This window comes from Neoarius graeffei, chromosome 11, assembly GCF_027579695.1.
Source record: "Neoarius graeffei isolate fNeoGra1 chromosome 11, fNeoGra1.pri, whole genome shotgun sequence".
NCBI lineage: Eukaryota > Metazoa > Chordata > Actinopteri > Siluriformes > Ariidae > Neoarius > Neoarius graeffei.
Window position 1 is genome coordinate 1,800,744 of NC_083579.1, and position 20,017 is coordinate 1,820,760.

Below are 20,017 nucleotides of genomic sequence, written 5' to 3' on the forward strand. Positions count from 1 at the left end.
TTGAACTTTCAACACTACTGAATTAATCATCTAAGTGGGTGTATGAATATTTGACACTATGTATAATTTTGACCCTGTATTGATTTCAGAAAACCCACAATAATCTCGTTTTTGTTTCCATTAAAGATGTATGTTGTAATCATTCTGACACAGAAAAAGATCCATTCAGAGAAATCAGAGAAAGTCCACTACTGTCATCACGTTCATGTCCATGAGGTCCCTCCCATGCCAGGATCTGGTCTTCCCAGGCAATCTCCTGTCCCAGTACTAACCAGGCCTGAGTTTCCCAAAAGCATCGCAGCACAAAGATCATCATTAAATGGTAGAGCAAGCAGCATAATGAACGCTCTCTCTCTCTCTCCTAGTTGAGATGCTCTTAGTGTTAAGAGGCTTTTGTAAAACCCACCCCAGTTCTTGAGGTACATGGGTGTGGGGCTGATCTCTGTTTCTGTAGCCCTCAGCCTCTCGCCTGTCATATATAGCTAGGGTTACAGTGTGTGTGGGGGGGTGTCCTCTGGTAACCACGAGAGTTTGACTCCCTACTCGCATCTGTATTGTGGTGTGCCTTGCCAGATGGCAGTAGGCACCATTTTTATGATGGTCGTTGATATGACCTGACTGGGAGTAGAACTTGCAATCTCCCAGTCGAGAGGTGGCCACACTAACCACTAGGCCAGCTCGCAGTATTATGTCCATGATGAGTGTATGTAAACTTCTGACCACAGCTGTATTTATTGAATTCTATGCAAATTAGGTATGATGCCGTAAAGTAACAAATCTAAATGATTGTCTCGAATGATTTCCCAGACTGATCCTACACCACATCTGGTCTGATGTTCCTCTCAACTTTAGTTCCTGCCTGTAATCAGTTCCCATTTATTGTTCGATGCTTAAAATGGAAGAATAAACATGGTTTCAATTTCTCCCGTCATATACATGCTCTCGTTAAATATGCACAGAGATGTGAGGAAGAAAAACAAAGCTTGGAAGGAAGTAACAGTAATCTAATCCGAGTATGAAGCTGAGCATGTAACATCAATCATGTAGCTGAGTTTCACACTGATTGGTGCATTATTTAATATGTTGAACTTGTTAGCATTAAAAGTTGGATCTCGCTACTACTGTGCCTCATGTGACAGAAGTGACTTGTTGCTTGTGAGTGTGAACGTGAGGTATGTCCAAGACATTTACTGATAACCGGCACACGATACATTGGAGCATTTAACAGAAAATATTGCGAGTTATTTTCAGAAGGCAGCATGAGGACAACTGGGGCCTCACTTTAAAGCACATCCTATAATTCTATTCAGTGGACATGAAAGATTATAAAATATCCCACACAGCAGGGCTTTTCAGTACAAAACAGCAACGTGACCAATAAAGTGTGAAGAACCAGAAAGGGTTTTTCTGTTGTCCATCTCTTTTAGACCCTCTGAGGTTCAATGCAGAACTCAACAACAAACTGCTTCTGAGTAGAACTTGACCTGTAAGTGAAGCCTTTACTTTCCAAAGAACCTTACAGGAACCTCTATTTTATAAAGTATTGCATGTAGGATTCTGCACAGAACTCTAAAAGATATTTAAATTTGTCCCTGTAATGTACAAACATACTTTAGATCCATAAATCCAGTCCATCTCTAGGAACCTTTGATGTTTTGTGGAGAACCTGACATTAGCTTGCTTCCTGATCAGTCGAGAAGGTTTAACTATCCAAAGAACCCCTGAGGAACCCTTTTATATATAAATATGTATCTCAGTGTTGCAGGTCAGCCTTACTGTTTGAATAGAATTTTCCATTTTGTATCTTTGTTGTATTTATATTAGTTAATGCTCCATCACTACATTACCCAGCATGCACTGCACAAAGACATCAGGTATCTATCGGGGTTTCTCAGGTGTCAGGATTCAATCCATAAAAACTCCTACTCCGTGTCGTTGACGTAACAGAAGGTTGATTCGGCATGTTTTACACTGTATGCATTGATTATTACCTTTAATTGTTATTTACTGATAAACATCATGAAGGCCACAGGGTTTAATTTTCTGCGATGTCTGGTTAAAACCTGTTAAATCAGTTCAGTATCCATTTTCAGATTTGATGCAACTCGTAAGCTTTCGAAAAGAAATATAAAATTGGGTTGCGTAAAATAGATATTCCAGAAAGTCCAAAAATAAAAAATATCAGAATCCAGGAGCGGGTGGCACGGTGGTGTAGTGGTTAGCGCTGTCGCCTCACAGCAAGAAGGTCCTGGGTTCGAGCCCCGTGGCCGGCGAGGGCCTTTCTGTGCGGAGTTTGCATGTTCTCCCCGTGTCCGCGTGGGTTTCCTCTGGGTGCTCCGGTTTCCCCCACAGTCCAAAGACATGCAGGTTAGGTTAACTGGTGACTCTAAATTGAGCGTAGGTGTGAATGTGAGTGTGAATGGTTGTCTGTGTCTATGTGTCAGCCCTGTGATGACCTGGCGACTTGTCCAGGGTGAACCCCGCCTTTCGCCCGTAGTCAGCTGGGATAGGCTCCAGCTTGCCTGCGACCCTGTAGAACAGGATAAAGCAGCTACAGATAATGAGATGAGATGAGATGAGAATCCAGGAGCAGTCCAGCAGCATGTTTGGACCACATACCAGTCTGCCAGCATCCACTCACAAGCCTCGTGTCCCTCTTTTATCAGCTGTCCGTATTTTTTGTTTTGCTAATGTACTTGCTTCCAACGTGAGGGCCAGTCATTTTCCACCCACTGCTGAAGAAGCCGCAGGACATCAATACGCTGGTAGAACTGGCAGAGCTTGGTGAGCTCCGTCACCGGTTTCTGGCTGTATCGGAACAGGAACTCCTGAGTGGGACTGTGGGAGGTGGAGCCATGCGTCCGCTGCTCGAGCATAATCAGCTCGTCGTAGCTCATGCCCCAGCGGCTGGCAAAGTTCTTCCAGTTCTTGACAGTGTAGTGCGCAGGGTCGAGCTTCAATCGCAGTGTGTAGAGAAGATCCTCATCGTCCAGAAGGTCACTGATTTTGGGAGGTGGAATGGAGCAGAGGCACTTCTCACAGGAGCTTGACAAGCACTGGAGATCTTTGGTGAACTCTGAGGTGGAGAAGTCGTGACATGTTAAATTGTTTGATGATAAAAAGCGATAGCAGGAAGTAAAAGTGTCACACGTACCTGCAGCAATGGATCTTGGACAGATAAATGCACTTGCGTCATTTTCAACAGGCTGCCACACAAGAGAACGGTATCAAAGACATGTTTTATTAAAAAACAAAACAAAAAGACCCAAGAAAAACATCACCGTTGTCACGTGACACTATAGTCCTACACTCGTGATAATATTGTGAACAAGATAACTGTACACCAGTCCGTTCTCTCCACAGGGTTTGCTGTGGAGAGCAGCGTTAAATGTTGTGTAAATGTCCAAACGCACATCTCCGTCCACTGAGCCCTGGATTTGAATCATGTGACTCGATCACTGATCTTCTTTTGTTCCTGGATGCTGGACAAGTCCACATCTGAGGATACTTTCATGCTACTTTATTTTATTGAATAACGTGGAGTATAAGGAATCAAGATAAAATACACCAGATAAACTTGGGTATGAAAAAACAAGTGCTGAGTATTATCTTCTGTTCAGAAACTTCACTGTCCAACATTCAAGAACTTTATCACATGAACAAGTTTTATTGCACAATGAAATTATAGGTTTGAAAGTTCTGCTGCAGTAGAAAATAAAAGATAAATAAAAACAAAACATAATCAGTTTTGAAAAATGGTTTCATCAAGCACTCCAAAGGGTTCTTCTGGGAATAAGATTCCATGTGGCTTCCTTTTCAGAAACAGTCCCAAGTAGAAACTATTCAGAAAGTAAGACCATGCAAAGAACCTTGGAGGAACTTGTTTTTCCTGATATAGTGTCAGCTTATTGCTGAAGCTCCATGCACAAGGATCATGTGTCATGGTGTTTCAGTTAGTTCCTCAGGAGGAACCTTTAAAACCTCTACTGAGAGTTGTAGTTACAGTGGGGCAAAAAAGTATTTAGTCAGTCACCAATTGTGCAGGGGCGGCACGGTGGTGTAGTGGTTAGCGCTGTCGCCTCACAGCAAGAAGGTCCGGGTTCGAGCCCCGGGGCCGGCGAGGGCCTTTCTGTGTGGAGTTTGCATGTTCTCCCCGTGTCCCCGTGGGTTTCCTCCGGGTGCTCCGGTTTCCCCCACAGTCCAAAGACATGCAGGTTAGGTTAACTGGTGACTCTAAATTGAGCGTAGGTGTGAATGTGAGTGTGAATGGTTGTCTGTGTCTATGTGTCAGCCCTGTGATGACCTGGCGACTTGTCCAGGGTGAACCCCGCCTTTCACCCGTAGTCAGCTGGGATAGGCTCCAGTTCGCCTGCGACCCTGTAGAACAGGATAAAGCGGCTACAGATAATGAGATGAGACCAATTGTGCAAGTTCTCCCACTTAAAAAGATGAGAGAGGCCTGTAATTTTCATCATAGGTACACTTCAACTATGAGAGACAAAATGAGAAAAAAAATCCAGAAAATCACATTGTCTGATTTTTAAAGAATTTATTTGCAAATTATGGTGGAAAATAAGTATTTGGTCAATAACAAAAGTTCATCTCAATACTTTGTTATATACCTTTTGTTGGCAATGACAGAGGTGAAACGTTTTCTGTAAGTCTTCACAAGGTTTTCACACATTGTTGCTGGTATTTTGGCCCATTCCTCCATGCAGATCTCCTCTAGAGCAGTGATGTTTTGGGGCTGTCGCTGGGCAACATGGACTTTCAACTCCCTCCAAAGATTTTCTATGGGGTTGAGATCTGGAGACTGGCTTAGACCACTCCAGGACCTTGAAATGCTTCTTACGAAGCCACTCCTTCGTTGCCCGGGTGGTGTGTTTGGGATCATTGTCATGCTGAAAGACCCAGCCACGTTTCATCTTCAATGCCCTTGCTGATGGAAGGAGGTTTTCACTCAAAATCTCACGATACATGGCCCCATTCATTCTTTCCTTTACACGGATCAGTCGTCCTGGTCCCTTTGCAGTAAAACAGCCCCAAAGCATGATGTTTCCACCCCCATGCTTCACAGTAGGTATGGTGTTTTTTGGATGCAACTCAGCATTCTTTCTCCTCCAAACACGACAAGTTGAGTTTTTACCAAAAAGTTCTATTTTGGTTTCATCTGACCATATGACAACATTCTCCCAATCCTCTTCTGGATCATCCAAATGCTCTCTAGCAAACTTCAGACAGGCCTGGACATGTACTGGCTTAAGCAGGGGGACACGTCTGGCACTGCAGGATTTGAGTCCCTGGCGGCGTAGTGTGTTACTGATGGTAGCCTTTGTTACTTTGGTCCCAGCTCTCTGCAGGTCATTCACTAGGTCCCCCTGTGTGGTTCTGGGATTTTTGCTCACTGTTCTTGTGATCATTTTGACCCCACGGGGTGAGATCTTGCGTGGAGCCCCAGATCGAGGGAGATTATCAGTGGTCTTGTATGTCTTCCATTTTCTAATAATTGCTCCCACAGTTGATTTCTTCACACCAAGCTGCTTACCTATTGCAGATTCAGTCTTCCAGCCTGGTGCAGGTCTACAGTTTTGTTTCTGGTGTCCTTTGACAGCTCTTTGGTCTTGGCCATAGTGGAGTTTGGAGTGTGACTGTTTGAGGTTGTGGACAGGTGTCTTTTATACTGATAACAAGTTCAAACAGGTGCCATTAATACAGGTAACGAGTGGAGGACAGAGGAGCCTCTTAAAGAAGTTGTTACAGGTTTGTGAGAGCCAGAAATCTTGCTTGTTTGTAGGTGACCAAATACTTATTTTACCGAGGAATTTACCAATTAATTCATTAAAAATCCTACAATGTGATTTCCTGGATTCTTTCCCCCCATTCTGTCTCTCATAGTTGAAGTGTACCTATGATGAAAATTACAGGCCTCTCTCATCTTTTTAAGTGGGAGAACTTGCACAATTGGTGCCTGACTAAATACTTTTTTGCCCCACTGTATTTGTCTGTTGAGGTTTATCAGTAAGTTCCACCATACAGAAAATATGATGAAATTGTTAGACTTGCTGATGAAATGTACTTTTTAAATTTATCCCAAACTGTCTTATCAACAAGCAGAACCATTAACTATCTAAAGAACCCTTCAGGAAATCTTTTTTCCTCAGACTGAAAGCTGATTGATCAGGCCCCATGTGAGGCAGCACCAGTCGTGGTTTGACCTCAAAGCTCTGATGAACATATACTGTTCTTAATCACCTTAATGATGCTTGTTGGAAAGTGCATGAATTTTCTCTTTCAGTGCTTTTTGAGAACATTTCATCTTCCCCAATAATTTTTTTGTGCCTCATTTAAAATTTGTTTGATTTTCATCTCAAAAACTCAGCAGTGTAAAACTCTGAAACACAGTTTAAAACTCCTGAGAACTTAACATGATTGTGACAAAAAAAACTTATTCTGAAAATATTTACACAATATGAAATAGATATTCATTTATTCACAGGTACAGTTTACTACAGTTTCATATATACAATTTGGCTGTTTTTGTTACTTTGATAATAAAAGAACCAAATGTAAACATGAAACCACACACACTGAATGTCTTGTTGCTAGAAATTTCTCTGTCTTTTTAATTTGGTTCCAAAGTGACACAAATATCTGCATGTGACCTTATCTAAAACATAATAAAACTAATAATAGCTAGGGATGTAGCTACACTTTAAGAGAAAAAAGGCTCCGTTAAATCTAATGGATCTTAAATCTTTTTTTTTTTTTTTTGGGTTAGTTTCTGTGGGACCCTGGAATCAAGAGTTTCTCTTTCAGAACCTTTTTGTCCTCAGAGTGTGTTTACTTCTGAATCTATTTTAATTACTTTAATTAAGTTCTTTCATTGAATATCAATAAATTGTTTGACTTGCTGATGTAGTTACTAAATTTACATCGCATTATTTATCGCTAGAGAAAAACATCTGATTTCTGTGGAATCCCTAAAAAGAATCAGCTAAAAAAATTTAACAAGGTTCTTCAGAACATCTACTACCACATGGCTCAGAAGTTCTCCAACATCAGACTTCTATAATTCACTCTGTGATGTGGTTCAGTATTTGTAAGTCGGTGCCTCACACCTGAACTGATGACATCACCTGACACCAATTAGCCTTGTTACAGCAGCCTCGTTATTGTTATTTCACATTCACATTAACCAACAATGAAATGTGTTTGACAATTAAAATAAATGACTAAAAAGTATTAAAAGACTAAACTGTGAAGTCTGAGCCCTACAGAGTAAAGAAATAGAGTGCTCAGTGTGACATGCACACACACGTACACTCATAACCCCCAGAGAAAGTAATTGCAGAGTGGGGTTTTGGCACGTCTGAGAATAAACTTCCTGCAGGAAATGAAGTGTAGTAAATGGTGTGTGATCACACAGCTCTGGTGAGGAGGAGGAAACTTCACAGCAGTCGCAAAGAGGCATTAAAATGAGGGGAAAAAACAATACATCATTCTACATGTACAGATGTACAGAAGGTGTGTGTGTATACGGGGCGCAGATAGGATTTTTGAACTGGGGGGGACTGAGCTGTCAGCAAATGATTCTATTTTGTGTGTATATATATATATATATATATATATATATATATATATATATATATATATATATATGTATGTGTGTATAAAAAGTTTGGGGTCGCTTTGAAATGTCCTTATTTTTGAAAGAAAAGCACTGTTCTTTTCAATGAAGATCACTTTAAACTAATCAGAAATCCACTCTATACATTGCTAATGTGGTAAATGACTATTCTAGCTGCAAATGTCTGGTTTTTGGTGCAATATCTCCATAGGTGTATAGAGGCCCATTTCCAGCAACTCTCACTCCAGTGTTCTAATGGTACAATGTGTTTGCTCATTGCCTCAGAAGGCTAATGGATGATTAGAAAACCCTTGTACAATCATGTTAGCACAGCTGAAAACAGTTGAGCTCTTTAGAGAAGCTATAAAACTGACCTTCCTTTGAGCAGATTGAGTTTCTGGAGCATCACATTTGTGGGGTCGATTAAATGCTCAAAATGGCCAGAAAAATGTCTCGACTATATTTTCTATTCATTTTACAACTTATGGTGGGAAATAAAAGTGTGACTTTTCATGGAAAACACAAAATTGTCTGGGTGACCCCAAACTTTTGAACGGTAGTGTGTATACATGTTATTTCACCTCCCTCACTGCCATCACCAGGAACTACCTGCAGGCAGGACAATGAGAACATTTTAACATAGCCTATGGAAATCCAAAGTTTACACATTATCATCACGCACAGAAATTGCAAAACTGCAAAACTAGTTTTAAAACCGCTAAGTTCCAACTGTTAAACATAGCGAGAGGCTGGGCTACGTGTGTGTGTGTAAAGTGTAAACCAGTGCATCCTGACTTTCTAACTATGCCTGTGTGTTGCGTGAGCGGCAGTCAGTCAACAACTCTTCGCAAAGTTTCCTTATGAAACAATATGCTCGCTGAAATTATGGCAGGGAACGCCAGATTAAACATTAAAACTGCCTTCTGAGCACTGTATCTACAGGCTACCACCGAGAGAAGGAGGCTACCAGAAAGGCATCTCTACTCCGTACGATTTTACTTTCACTACGACATTACTTTGAACAGACTATCAAAAAATTGCAAGGTGATATGATAAAGTAAGGCACAGTTTACTTACAGTCGCGTTTTTTTGAAAAAACGATGCAATCGTTTTCTGCCTTTTGGCACCCTTCATCATGCCGTGTTGGGGTCCTGAACTAGGAGGAGCTGTCCCCGATATGCCTGTCAAACTTGTTGTGGGTAACCATAGCAACCAAGCTCGAGCTCGCAACCCGTGCAGTCTGCGCAGTTGCAACTATGTGAGTACTGCTGTGCACCTCAATAAACCGAATGGTAATTAGTCTTTTGATTTTTCCGTGAGGTTTGCCTTATGCAAAGAAAGACAGCATAGACGTTTTTTCCTCCCTATAAGTGGGGGGGACCGAACGAGGTGAATTTAAATCTGGGTGGGACGAATCCCACCCGTCCCCCCCTCTATCTGCGCCCGTGTGTGTATAAATATATCCTGTATATATACACACACACTCCTGGCCACTTTATTAGGAACACCCCTACATCCACCTGCTGTTTTCTGCAGTTCTCTAATCAGCCAATCACACGGCAGCAGCACGATGCATCAACTCCCACAGATACAAATCAAGAGCTTCAGTTAATGTTCACAATGTTCAAACATCAGAACGGGAAACATTGTGATCTCACAGTGTGACTTTCTCTCACTGTGGTCTGGGTGTTGGTTTGATCCACATGGACTGGTTTGAGTATTTCAGAAGCTGCTGATCTCCTGGGGTTTTCACACACAACAGTCTCTAGAGTTTACACAGAATGGCGCAGAAAACAAAAAACACTGAGTGAGTGAGCGACAGTTCTGTGGGTGGAAACAAACGCCTTGTTGATAAGAGAGGGTCAGAGGGAAATGGACAGATTGGTTTGAGCTTTTTTGCCAGGAAGGAAGGATATAGTAACTCATATAATCACTCTTTACAGCCGTGGTGAGCAGAAAAGCATCTCAGCATGAAACAGGAGAAAGAACAACACATTGGGTTCCACTCCTGCAGCCAAGAACAGGGATCTTAGAACCAACAGCAAGTTCCTATTAAAGTGGCCGGGGAGGGTGTATTTCAACATAACATATCAGTGTAACTATTTTATATATATTGTAGCTGTACGTGTATCGGTCCTTATAATCCACACAACACTCAAAATCCAGACCTGGTTGTTACGAGGTTCTCTTTCAATATTCATAATTTTTTAAAAGTTTATATTATGGTAATTCTCAAATTTTTTTATTACAGTTTCCAATATTCCCAAATATTGCTAATAATAATTTTTTTCTCAATCAAGCCAATAATTCAGTTGGCCATTTTTTAAAATACTTTAAACAGAATTATTTTTAATTTATTTTAAATTAGTAAGTTACGTACACACAGTACACATCCCTAAAATCCCACCTCCTCATGTGGCCGCCGTTATTTTCTCTACGTTTCTGTAACAAAACCAGGTAAGTTAAATGTCGCAAATATTTTAAAGGGAAAAGTGTCCTGTAAATACTGCAGATATGCTCAAATGTTTTAGCTATAAATGTTGATACAGGGCGGCACGGTGGTGTAGTGGTTAGCGCTGTCGCCTCACAGCAAGAAGGTCCTGGGTTCGAGCCCCGTGGCCGGCAAGGGCCTTTCTGTGTGGAGTTTGCATGTTCTCCCCGTGTCCGCGTGGGTTTCCTCCGGGTGCTCCGGTTTCCCCCACAGTCCAAAGACATGCAGGTTAGGTTAACTGGTGACTCTAAATTGAGCGTAGGTGTGAATGTGAGTGTGAATGGTTGTCTGTGTCTATGTGTCAGCCCTGTGATGACCTGGCGACTTGTCCAGGGTGAACCCCGCCTTTCGCCTGTAGTCAGCTGGGATAGGCTCCAGCTTGCCTGCGACCCTGTAGAAGGATTAAGCGGCTAGAGATAATGAGATGAGATGAGATGTTGATACAGTTTAAGGCTGGGTGATATAACAAATATAATTCACTCTACTTTAAAGCATTTCTCTGATACAGTGCCTTGCAAAAGTATTCATACCCCTTGAACTTTTTCACATTTTTCCACCTTACAACCACGAACTTAAAAGTTTTTTATTGAGATTTTATGTGATAGACCAACACAGAGTAGCACAGAATTGTGAAGTGAAACAAAAATGATAAATGGTCTTCAAAATTTTAAACAAATAAAAATCTGAAAAATGTGGTGTGCATTAGTATTCAGCCCCCTGTACTCTGATACCTCTAAATACAATCCAGTGCAATCAATTGCCTTCAGAAGTCATCTAATTAGTTAATAGAGTCCTACTGTGTGTAATTTACTCTCAGCATAAATACACTTGTTCTGTGAAGGCCTCAGTGGTTTGTTAGAGAACACTGAAGAACAAACAGCATCATGAAGATCAAAGAACTCACCAGACAGGTCAGGGATAAAGTTCTGGAGAAGTTTAAAGCAGGGTTAGGTTATAAAAAAATATCCCAAGCTCTGAACATCTCAAGAAGCACTGTTCAATCCATCATTCAAAAATGGAAAAAGTATGGCACAACTGCAAACCTACCAAGACATGGCCGTCCACCTAAACTGACAGAGCGAGCAAGGAGAGCACTGGTCAGAGAAGCAGCCAAGAGGCCCATGATCACTCTGGAGGAGCTGCAGAAATCCACAGCTCAGGTGGGAGAATCTGTGCACAGGACAACTATAAGTCGTACACTCCACAAATCTGGCCTTTTTGGAAGAGTGGCAAGAAGAAAGCCATTGTTGAAAGACAGGCATAAGAAGTCCCGTTTGCAGTTTGCCAGAAGCCATGTAGGGGACACAGCAAACATGTGGAAGAAGGTGCTTTGGTCAGATGAGATCAAAGTTGAACTTTTTGGCCTAAATGCAAAGCGCTATGTGTGGCGGAAAACTAACACTGCTCATCACCCTGCACACACCATCCCCACTGTGAAACATGGTGGTGGCAGCATCATGCTATGGGGATGCTTTTCTTCAGCAGGGACAGGGAAGCTGGTCAGAGTTGATGGGAAGATGGATGGAGCTAAATACAGGGCAATCCTGGAAGAAAACCTGTTGGAGGCTGCAAAAGACTTGAGACTGGGAAGGAGATTCACCTTCCAGCAAGACAATGACCCTAAACATACAGCCAGAGCTACAATGGAATGGTTTAGATCAAAGAATATTCATGTGTTAGAATGGCCCAGTCAAAGTCCAGACCTAAATCCCACTGAGCATCTGTGGCAAGACTTGAAAATTGCTGTTCACAGACGCTCTCCATCCAATCTGGCTGAGCTTGAGCTATTTTGCAAAGAAAAATGGGCAAAAATTTCAGTGTCTAGATGTGCAAAGCTGGTAGAGACATACCACAAAAGACTTGCAGCTGTAATTGCAGCAAAAGGTGGCTCTACAAAGTATTGACGCAGGGGGGCTGAATACTAATGCACATCACATTTTTCAGATTTTTATTTGTTTAAAATTTTGAAGACCATTTATCATTTTCGTTTCACTTCACAATTATGTGCTACTCTGTGTTGGTCTATCACATAAAATCTCAATAAAAAACTTTTAAGTTCGTGGTTGTAAGGTGGAAAAATGTGAAAAAGTTCAAGGGGTATGAATACTTTTTCAAGGCACTGTATACAGTACAATGTGCATCGTTATAAACAGATTTACAAACAAACTGCCAGCAAACCAGCGCTGATGCTTTTAAAATTATAGTTCAATAGGTCAGTGTTACTTTTATTTAATCTCATTTCATTATCTGTAGCCGCTTTATCCTGTTCTACAGGGTCGCAGGCGAGCTGGATCCTATCCCAGCTGACTACGGGCGAAAGGCGGGGTTCACCCTGGACAAGTCTCCAGGTCATCACAGGGCTGACACATAGACACAGACAACCATTCACACTCACATTCACACCTACGCTCAATTTAGAGTCACCAGTTAACCTAACCTGCATGTCTTTGGACTGTGGGGGAAACCGGAGCACCCGGAGGAAACCCACACGGACACGGGGAGAACATGCAAACTCCACACAGAAAGGCCCTCGCCGGCCACGGGGCTCGAACCCGGACCTTCTTGCTGTGAGGCGACAGCGCTAACCACTACACCACCGTGCCACCCACTTTTATTTAATGTCTACAAAATAAAAAATCTAATCAACTGCTATGAAAGTCCCAACATTTGATAGCACAGGAACTTACCAACGTTTAATTAATTTTTTTTACTTATTAAAGAACGTCACATCCCACATTTTATCCATTTATAGTTACATCCCATGAAAGAAGTTACTCACCTGCTGTATTCGGTCCATGGGAGGTGTGAGGTATCCTGGAGGCACTGAACTGAGCTGTAGAGTCACGTTATCTACAAAATTAAGAATAAACAAATCACATTTACTCACAAACTACTCACACTCAACATTACTGATTGTAATGTCCTGCTCCAGTCAGGATTCTTTCATCAGTCTTTTTGTAAAGTTGTGCATTTTTTTAGTTTGGAGAACAAACCAAACTAAAAATTCCCACCACATTTTCTTCGTACTTTCGTGTGTGAATGTGGATAAACACTAATCAGCTGTAAGTGTCAAAGCATGCTCACAGCAAATTTATATTTAGCCACACCCACAGATCTCCATGAAGCTCACCGACAGCTGAAAATAATAAAATGGTGACTGAGCGGTGAAAGAGCGCCTCCTTAGTGCTAATTCTTCCAATAATGCAGCTCAGCCACTGCAGAGATTCAGCTACCACAGACACACACTAACTCCTCCTCTTCTTATAAGGTGCCATTACTTTTGTCCTGAATGAAGGGCTAAAATAATTTACCCCCCCAGAAAAAATAACTGCATTATGATGAACTTGTGCATGAATTATGAATTATTAGACAATTCTTTGTTTAAGAAAATCAGCGCTAGAGTTCGAGGTTCGGTTTAGACATGAATCTATTCAATTCCCAATCAGCTTTAGATCCTCTATGAAACAAAGGATTATTAAGAATATTTAAAGGAGCGAACTGTCATACCCAGCTATATCCCCCCCCCACCCACCCCACTTGATGGAGTATTTTGCTGCTCAATCGGTGATGAGCATACAGATTAACAACAGAAAGGACACGGAGCTCAGCAGCACAGGGACGAACCACTGCGTGTCAACAACCGCCTTCGACATGTCTGAGGCAGATCCGAGATCCGAAAGTGTGACTTTAGAGCTGAGGTTATAATAAACATCAGAGTCATTAAACTGTCAGTCTCATTTAATCAGCGCTGTAATATCCGAAACCACTCATTCACTCGGGTTACTGCTGTTAAATACAGTGAAAGGTTTGTCCTTTAACCCTCCGTTAAAGAATTATACACAAATAAAATTCATGTTGTGTATATTTATAGCTAAAATGGACAAATGTTAAGGCTGTGGAATATAGTGTTTATTAATTATCACGATATTTGACTCCTGATTCACGACTATATCAAATAAACATGAAATAAGGTAACGAGCATCTTTTATCTTTTTATTTTTTTATTATCTAAGATTACACAACTGTTTTACAGGAACTGAGATAAAATCTCTGTCATGAAAAAAAAATATTAACTGGCATAAACACAAAATTGTTTAAAAAAATTAGAGATAATTAAAGACAGTGTTCGAAATACCCGTCTGCAGTCTGCATTTTGCAGAACGATTTTCAAGATTGCAGAAGAAAAATTAAACAACCTGCAATTTTGCAGAATGAAAAAATCAGGCTCGAGATTCAATGGTTCTCAATTTAGCAAACTAGCGGCGCTGTAAATAAACTGAAACCTGCGCCGCGCGAACCTGACGACGTTTTCCAGGTCAAAGTTGAGCAACATTTACGTAATACCGACGAAAGGCGACGACAACCAAATAAGGGCAGTTGCCATTTTCCGATGTAAGGTTTCGTCACTTTTACTACCCGCCGGGAGGACACGACAACTACCTCGGCAGTGTTCGGCAGTTTCCGCCATGCATCTCCCAGAATTCAATGCGGCACAACAAACATGGCTCCTAAGAGGAGGATTGTTTCTTCGGGGCAAGAGTCCGACAAAAATGCCAAGAAAACAAGGACGATTTTGTCGTATCTCGGCAAAACCGGCAGCCAGCGTGACTCCAACAACAACAGCGACAGATCGCTGACAAAATGAAGACGGTCGCTGTATATATTGTATTGTTGAATCATGCAAAATTATACTGATATTATATCTGTTCTGAAGACAGCAACAGTATTTTACCTTTATTCATAGATACTTTTGAATATTTTGTTTTCTCATACCAAGCTACACTAATACATGTTTTGTGTGCATGTTCTATTTTTTTTTTCTTCTAGTGCTGTGTTGCCTGTGGTGCAGACGAGCACAAAGTAAAACAGCCGCCCTGTAAGACAAAGCTCATCGGTTCAGTTCTGTAGCTCTCAGTAGTTCTGTAGCTCTCAGTTGTGCCATGATTAGTTTGTACCCAGTTCTCTGTTGTTAGTTTAGAGCAGTGAAGCCCCTGCAGTCGTTCTCAGTTCAGTTCATGACCTTGCACTTTAGAAGCCAGGCAAACACCATGAACCCAAACGTCTTTCCATTTGCCAGTTGGGTTTTATTCCTTAATGGCATCAGTTCTTTGCATCATCGTAAGATGTAACAGAGTGTAGAATTGAAACCTTGCTTTCAATTTAAAACTACAGGTTGCAGATGCAAACACTGTGAATGAAGTACATTTTGGGTAACAATCTATTGTTCAAGCTAGAAACTTAATCTTGGCAAAATGTAACATGGCGTGTAACATGAAAATGAATGTTTTGTTTCTTGAAGAACAGTTGTGTTCTATTTTTTATTGTGGTGATGCCTTTATTAGTATGTTGTGTGGAAGGATAATGTGTGGGTGTGATAACTAGTACATTTATGAATTAGTTGGTATACTTCAAGCTGTAGTAGCCCGTAGTGTCAGGGCGAGGGGGATGAAAGACCTGTGGAGGGATCATGGAATGATAACTTTGCTGCAGAGAAGGATCTGTGAAGACTGAAATTAAAAATAGTGAGAGAATAAAGAATTACAGTAATGCTATGAGTTGTAAAGCTAGATATGATGTAAATATAGGCATTATTAGGTTGAGAAGGGTGTAGTATGGAGGCTTGTGTATTTGCAGAAAATATTTCCAAATTGCAGAACAAAATTTTGACATTCTGCAATATTGCAGAACACTGGAAAAAAGTATTTTGACCACTGAAAGATAATTTTTATTAAGTAGCATAATACATCAAATTTTATTTTTTAATTGATGTAAATAAATCACATTTTTATTAATTGAGAAAATGTCCCAGAAAATGGTTTATTAATTTGAGTGAATTTTTTTTTTACAAATCAGTGAAATGTGAATAAATATTTGTAAAGGGTGTAATACAAAAATTTATTTTTATTTATTATAATCCTCAGAAAAATTATTAATCATTGTAATCCCCAAAATTAATTTTTATTCACTGGCAAAATTCCTAAAATAATTTATTTATTCATTGTGTATTCATTCTAAAAATCAATTTTCTTCATTGGCACAATCACCAAAATTAATTATTAATTATCATAAATATCACAATTCCCCAAATGAATTTTTATTCATTGCTGTAATCACAAAAATGTTTTTAGTTCATTGCTGTAATAAAAATGCATTCATTCCTGTAATCCTAAAAATGTTTATTAATTAATTTTAATGAAATTAAAGAAGATCAAACTTTAACCATGACACAGCAATCCACAGTGTCGAACAATTAGAGTGTAATATTTTATCGATATGATTTTCTCGTACAGAATAAACGTGTCCTGTTTTCTGGTTTGTGGACACAACAATGAACTGATCATCCATGAGACTTCAGAATCTGATCAGACAACAGGAGCGACATAAAGTCCACGGAGGAAATAAATCCTGAGCAAACCTCCTGGAAAAGAATCCGTGTTTACAACAAACTAACTGATTAAAAATCACTTACATGCTATTTAAATACATTCCTAAAGAAATATGCCTCGTACTGCCTTCCCTGCTAGCTTGGAAGCTTTTATGCTAATCCTTAAGAGCTGCTGGTTCATAAGGAGGAGAAAAATTAATGTCAGAAATCAATAACAGTTCAAACTAGCAAAACGTGACTCTGTTATCTGGGTAATATTAGCAAATAACCTCAAACATAAAGCTAACAGTGGAGATTAGCGCTAAAGCCCTAAATAAGATAGCTATTTACATATTAGAGAGAATACACCAAACTAGAGCTAGCAAGCTAACATTAGAAAACATTCTCAAATGTAGTCAGCTAATATTTGATGATACACTCAACAATTTTAGGAACCCACAAAGCTAGCTAGCTAAACATTGTCTCCTTTTCCTAACAAATGCTGTATATTTATACCAGAGAAAACGACTCAAGGCTGATAACGTGTCCTGATTGTTAACGAGGACAAATTGTTTGGTGATTTGATAATATTTATTTATCATGAAGTTCCACTGACTATAGCGTGTAATGGAGCGACCTAGTTTTAGCTAACTGTATTTTTAAAGCAGTGTGTCTAACATTGCTTCAACAAAGTACAACTTCTGCTCAGACAAAATAATAATAATAATAATAATAATAATAATAATAATAAAGTAAATCTTATTAAGCAACATTAGCTAAGCTAGCCATGTGCTTAAACCTAGCAGTGTGATAATGTTGTACTGTAGTTTATTTCACTTATTGCATTAGCAGTAGTTATTAGACTTTAGTAGCTCATCAGTTTTAGCCTCATATTAGGAGACGTTATACCGTATATCTGCTGTATATGTGATGGACTTAAACCCAAGCGTCGCGTGTTAGCTCACGCTATAGCCATGTATGAAAGCTGACTGAGGCAGAGAGGTGAGAAGAGGCAGTGGGTTAAATGGGGTAAGATCCTGCATTACCGTGTGGATCAGTGACTTGAACGGGGTAGTTGGACTTCAGAGAGCGAGACTGAGGAAAAAAAGAAAAGAAAAAGCGTCACACTTTTTATTCGTCATGCAGAGACTCCACACACACACACACACACACACACACACACACACACCTGACACTGACTCGGTATTTTTCTTATCCCTCTTTTTTTCCCAGAGTAGAGGTGTATTTGAACAGATAAGAGGCTAGTGAGAAGAGCAAACACTTCGAGGCTAATGAGATGAGGACAAGCTGAAACACATCTCCATTCCAGCACAGCACAAAGACCTGACACACCGCCTCCACACACCGCCTCCACTCACTGCCTCGACACACAGCACCCTGACACACCGCCTCCACACAGCACCCTGACACACCGCCTCCACTCACTGCCTCCACTCACTGCCTCGACACACAGCACCCTGACACACCGCCTCCACTCACTGCCTCCACTCACTGCCTCCACTCACTGCCTTGACACACAGCACCCTGACACACCGCCTCCACTCACTGCCTCCACTCACTGCCTCGACACACAGCACCCTGACACACCGCCTCCACACACCGCCTCCACTCACTGCCTCCACTCACTGCCTTGACACACAGCACCCTGACACACCGCCTCCACTCACTGCCTCCACTCACTGCCTCGACACACAGCACCCTGACACACTGCCTCCACTCACTGCCTCGACACACAGCACCCTGACACACCGCCTCCACACAGCACCCTGACACACCGCCTCCACTCACTGCCTCCACTCACTGCCTCAACACACAGCACCCTGACACACCGCCTCCATACAGCACCCTGACATACTGCCTCCACTCACTGCCTCCACTCACTGCCTCGACACACAGCACCCTGACACACCGCCTCCACTCACCGCCTCCACTCACTGCCTCCACTCACTGCCTCGACACACAGCACCCTGACACACCGCCTCCACTCACTGCCTCAACACACAGGACCCTGACACACCGCCTCCACTCACTGCCTCCACTCACTGCCTCGACCCACAGCACCCTGACACACCGCCTCCACACAGCACCTTGACACACCGCCTCCTCTCACCGCCTCCACTCACTGCCTCCACTCACAGCACCCTGACACACCGCCTCCACTCACTGCCATGACACACAGCACCCTGACACACCGCCTCCACTCACCGCCTCCACTCACTGCCTCGACACACAGCACCCTGACACACTGCCTCCACTCACCGCCACAACTCACTGCCTCCACACACCACCTCCACACACAGCACCCTGACACACTGCCTCCACTCACCTCCTCCACACACAGCACCCTGACACACTGCCTCCACTCATAGCACCCTGACACACCGCCTCCACTCACTGCCTCCACTCACTGCCTCGACACACAGCACCCTGACACACCACCTCCACTCACTGCCTCAACACACAGCACCCTGACACACCGCCTCCACTCACTGCCTCCACTCACTGCCTCGACCCACAGCACCCTGACACACCGCCTCCACACAGCACCTTGACACACCGCCTCCTCTCACCGCCTCCACTCACTGCCTCCACTCACAGCACCCTGACACACCACCTCCACTCACTGCCATGACACACAGCACCCTGACACACCGCCTCCACTCACCGCCTCCACTCACTGCCATGACACACAGCACCCTGACACACCGCCTCCACTCACTGCCTCCACTCACTGCCTCGACCCACAGCACCCTGACACACCGCCTCCACACAGCACCTTGACACACCGCCTCCTCTCACCGCCTCCACTCACTGCCTCCACTCACAGCACCCTGACACACCGCCTCCACTCACTGCCATGACACACAGCACCCTGACACACCGCCTCCACTCACCGCCTCCACTCACTGCCTCGACACACAGCACCCTGACACACTGCCTCCACTCACCGCCACAACTCACTGCCTCCACACACCACCTCCACACACAGCACCCTGACACACTGCCTCCACTCACCTCCTCCACACACAGCACCCTGACACACTGCCTCCACTCACAGCACCCTGACACACCGCCTCCACTCACTGCCTCAACACACAGCACCCTGACACACCGCCTCCACTCACTGCCTCCACTCACTGCCTCGACCCACAGCACCCTGACACACCGCCTCCACACAGCACCTTGACACACCGCCTCCTCTCACCGCCTCCACTCACTGCCTCCACTCACAGCACCCTGACACACCGCCTCCACTCACTGCCATGACACACAGCACCCTGACACACCGCCTCCACTCACCGCCTCCACTCACTGCCTCGACACACAGCACCCTGACACACTGCCTCCACTCACCGCCACAACTCACTGCCTCCACACACCACCTCCACACACAGCACCCTGACACACTGCCTCCACTCACCTCCTCCACACACAGCACCCTGACACACTGCCTCCACTCATAGCACCCTGACACACCGCCTCCACTCACTGCCTCCACTCACTGCCTCGACAC

General features: G+C 42.8%; 1 protein-coding gene across 1 annotated transcript in view; it reads right to left on the reverse strand.

Annotated features, from left to right (window-relative positions):
• Positions 1–1,168: 1,168 nt before the first annotated feature.
• Positions 1,169–20,017, reverse strand: part of edaradd (EDAR-associated death domain) — a 34,552-nt gene continuing 15,703 nt past the window's right edge. Inside the window, exons 3-6 of the mRNA XM_060933240.1 lie at positions 17,529–17,577; positions 12,898–12,968; positions 3,155–3,206; positions 1,169–3,076 (exon numbers count right to left, since the gene is read on the reverse strand). Coding sequence (XP_060789223.1) covers positions 2,688–3,076; positions 3,155–3,206; positions 12,898–12,968; positions 17,529–17,577 — 561 coding nt within the window. The 3' untranslated portion in view covers positions 1,169–2,687. The remainder of the gene's footprint in view (positions 3,077–3,154; positions 3,207–12,897; positions 12,969–17,528; positions 17,578–20,017) is intronic.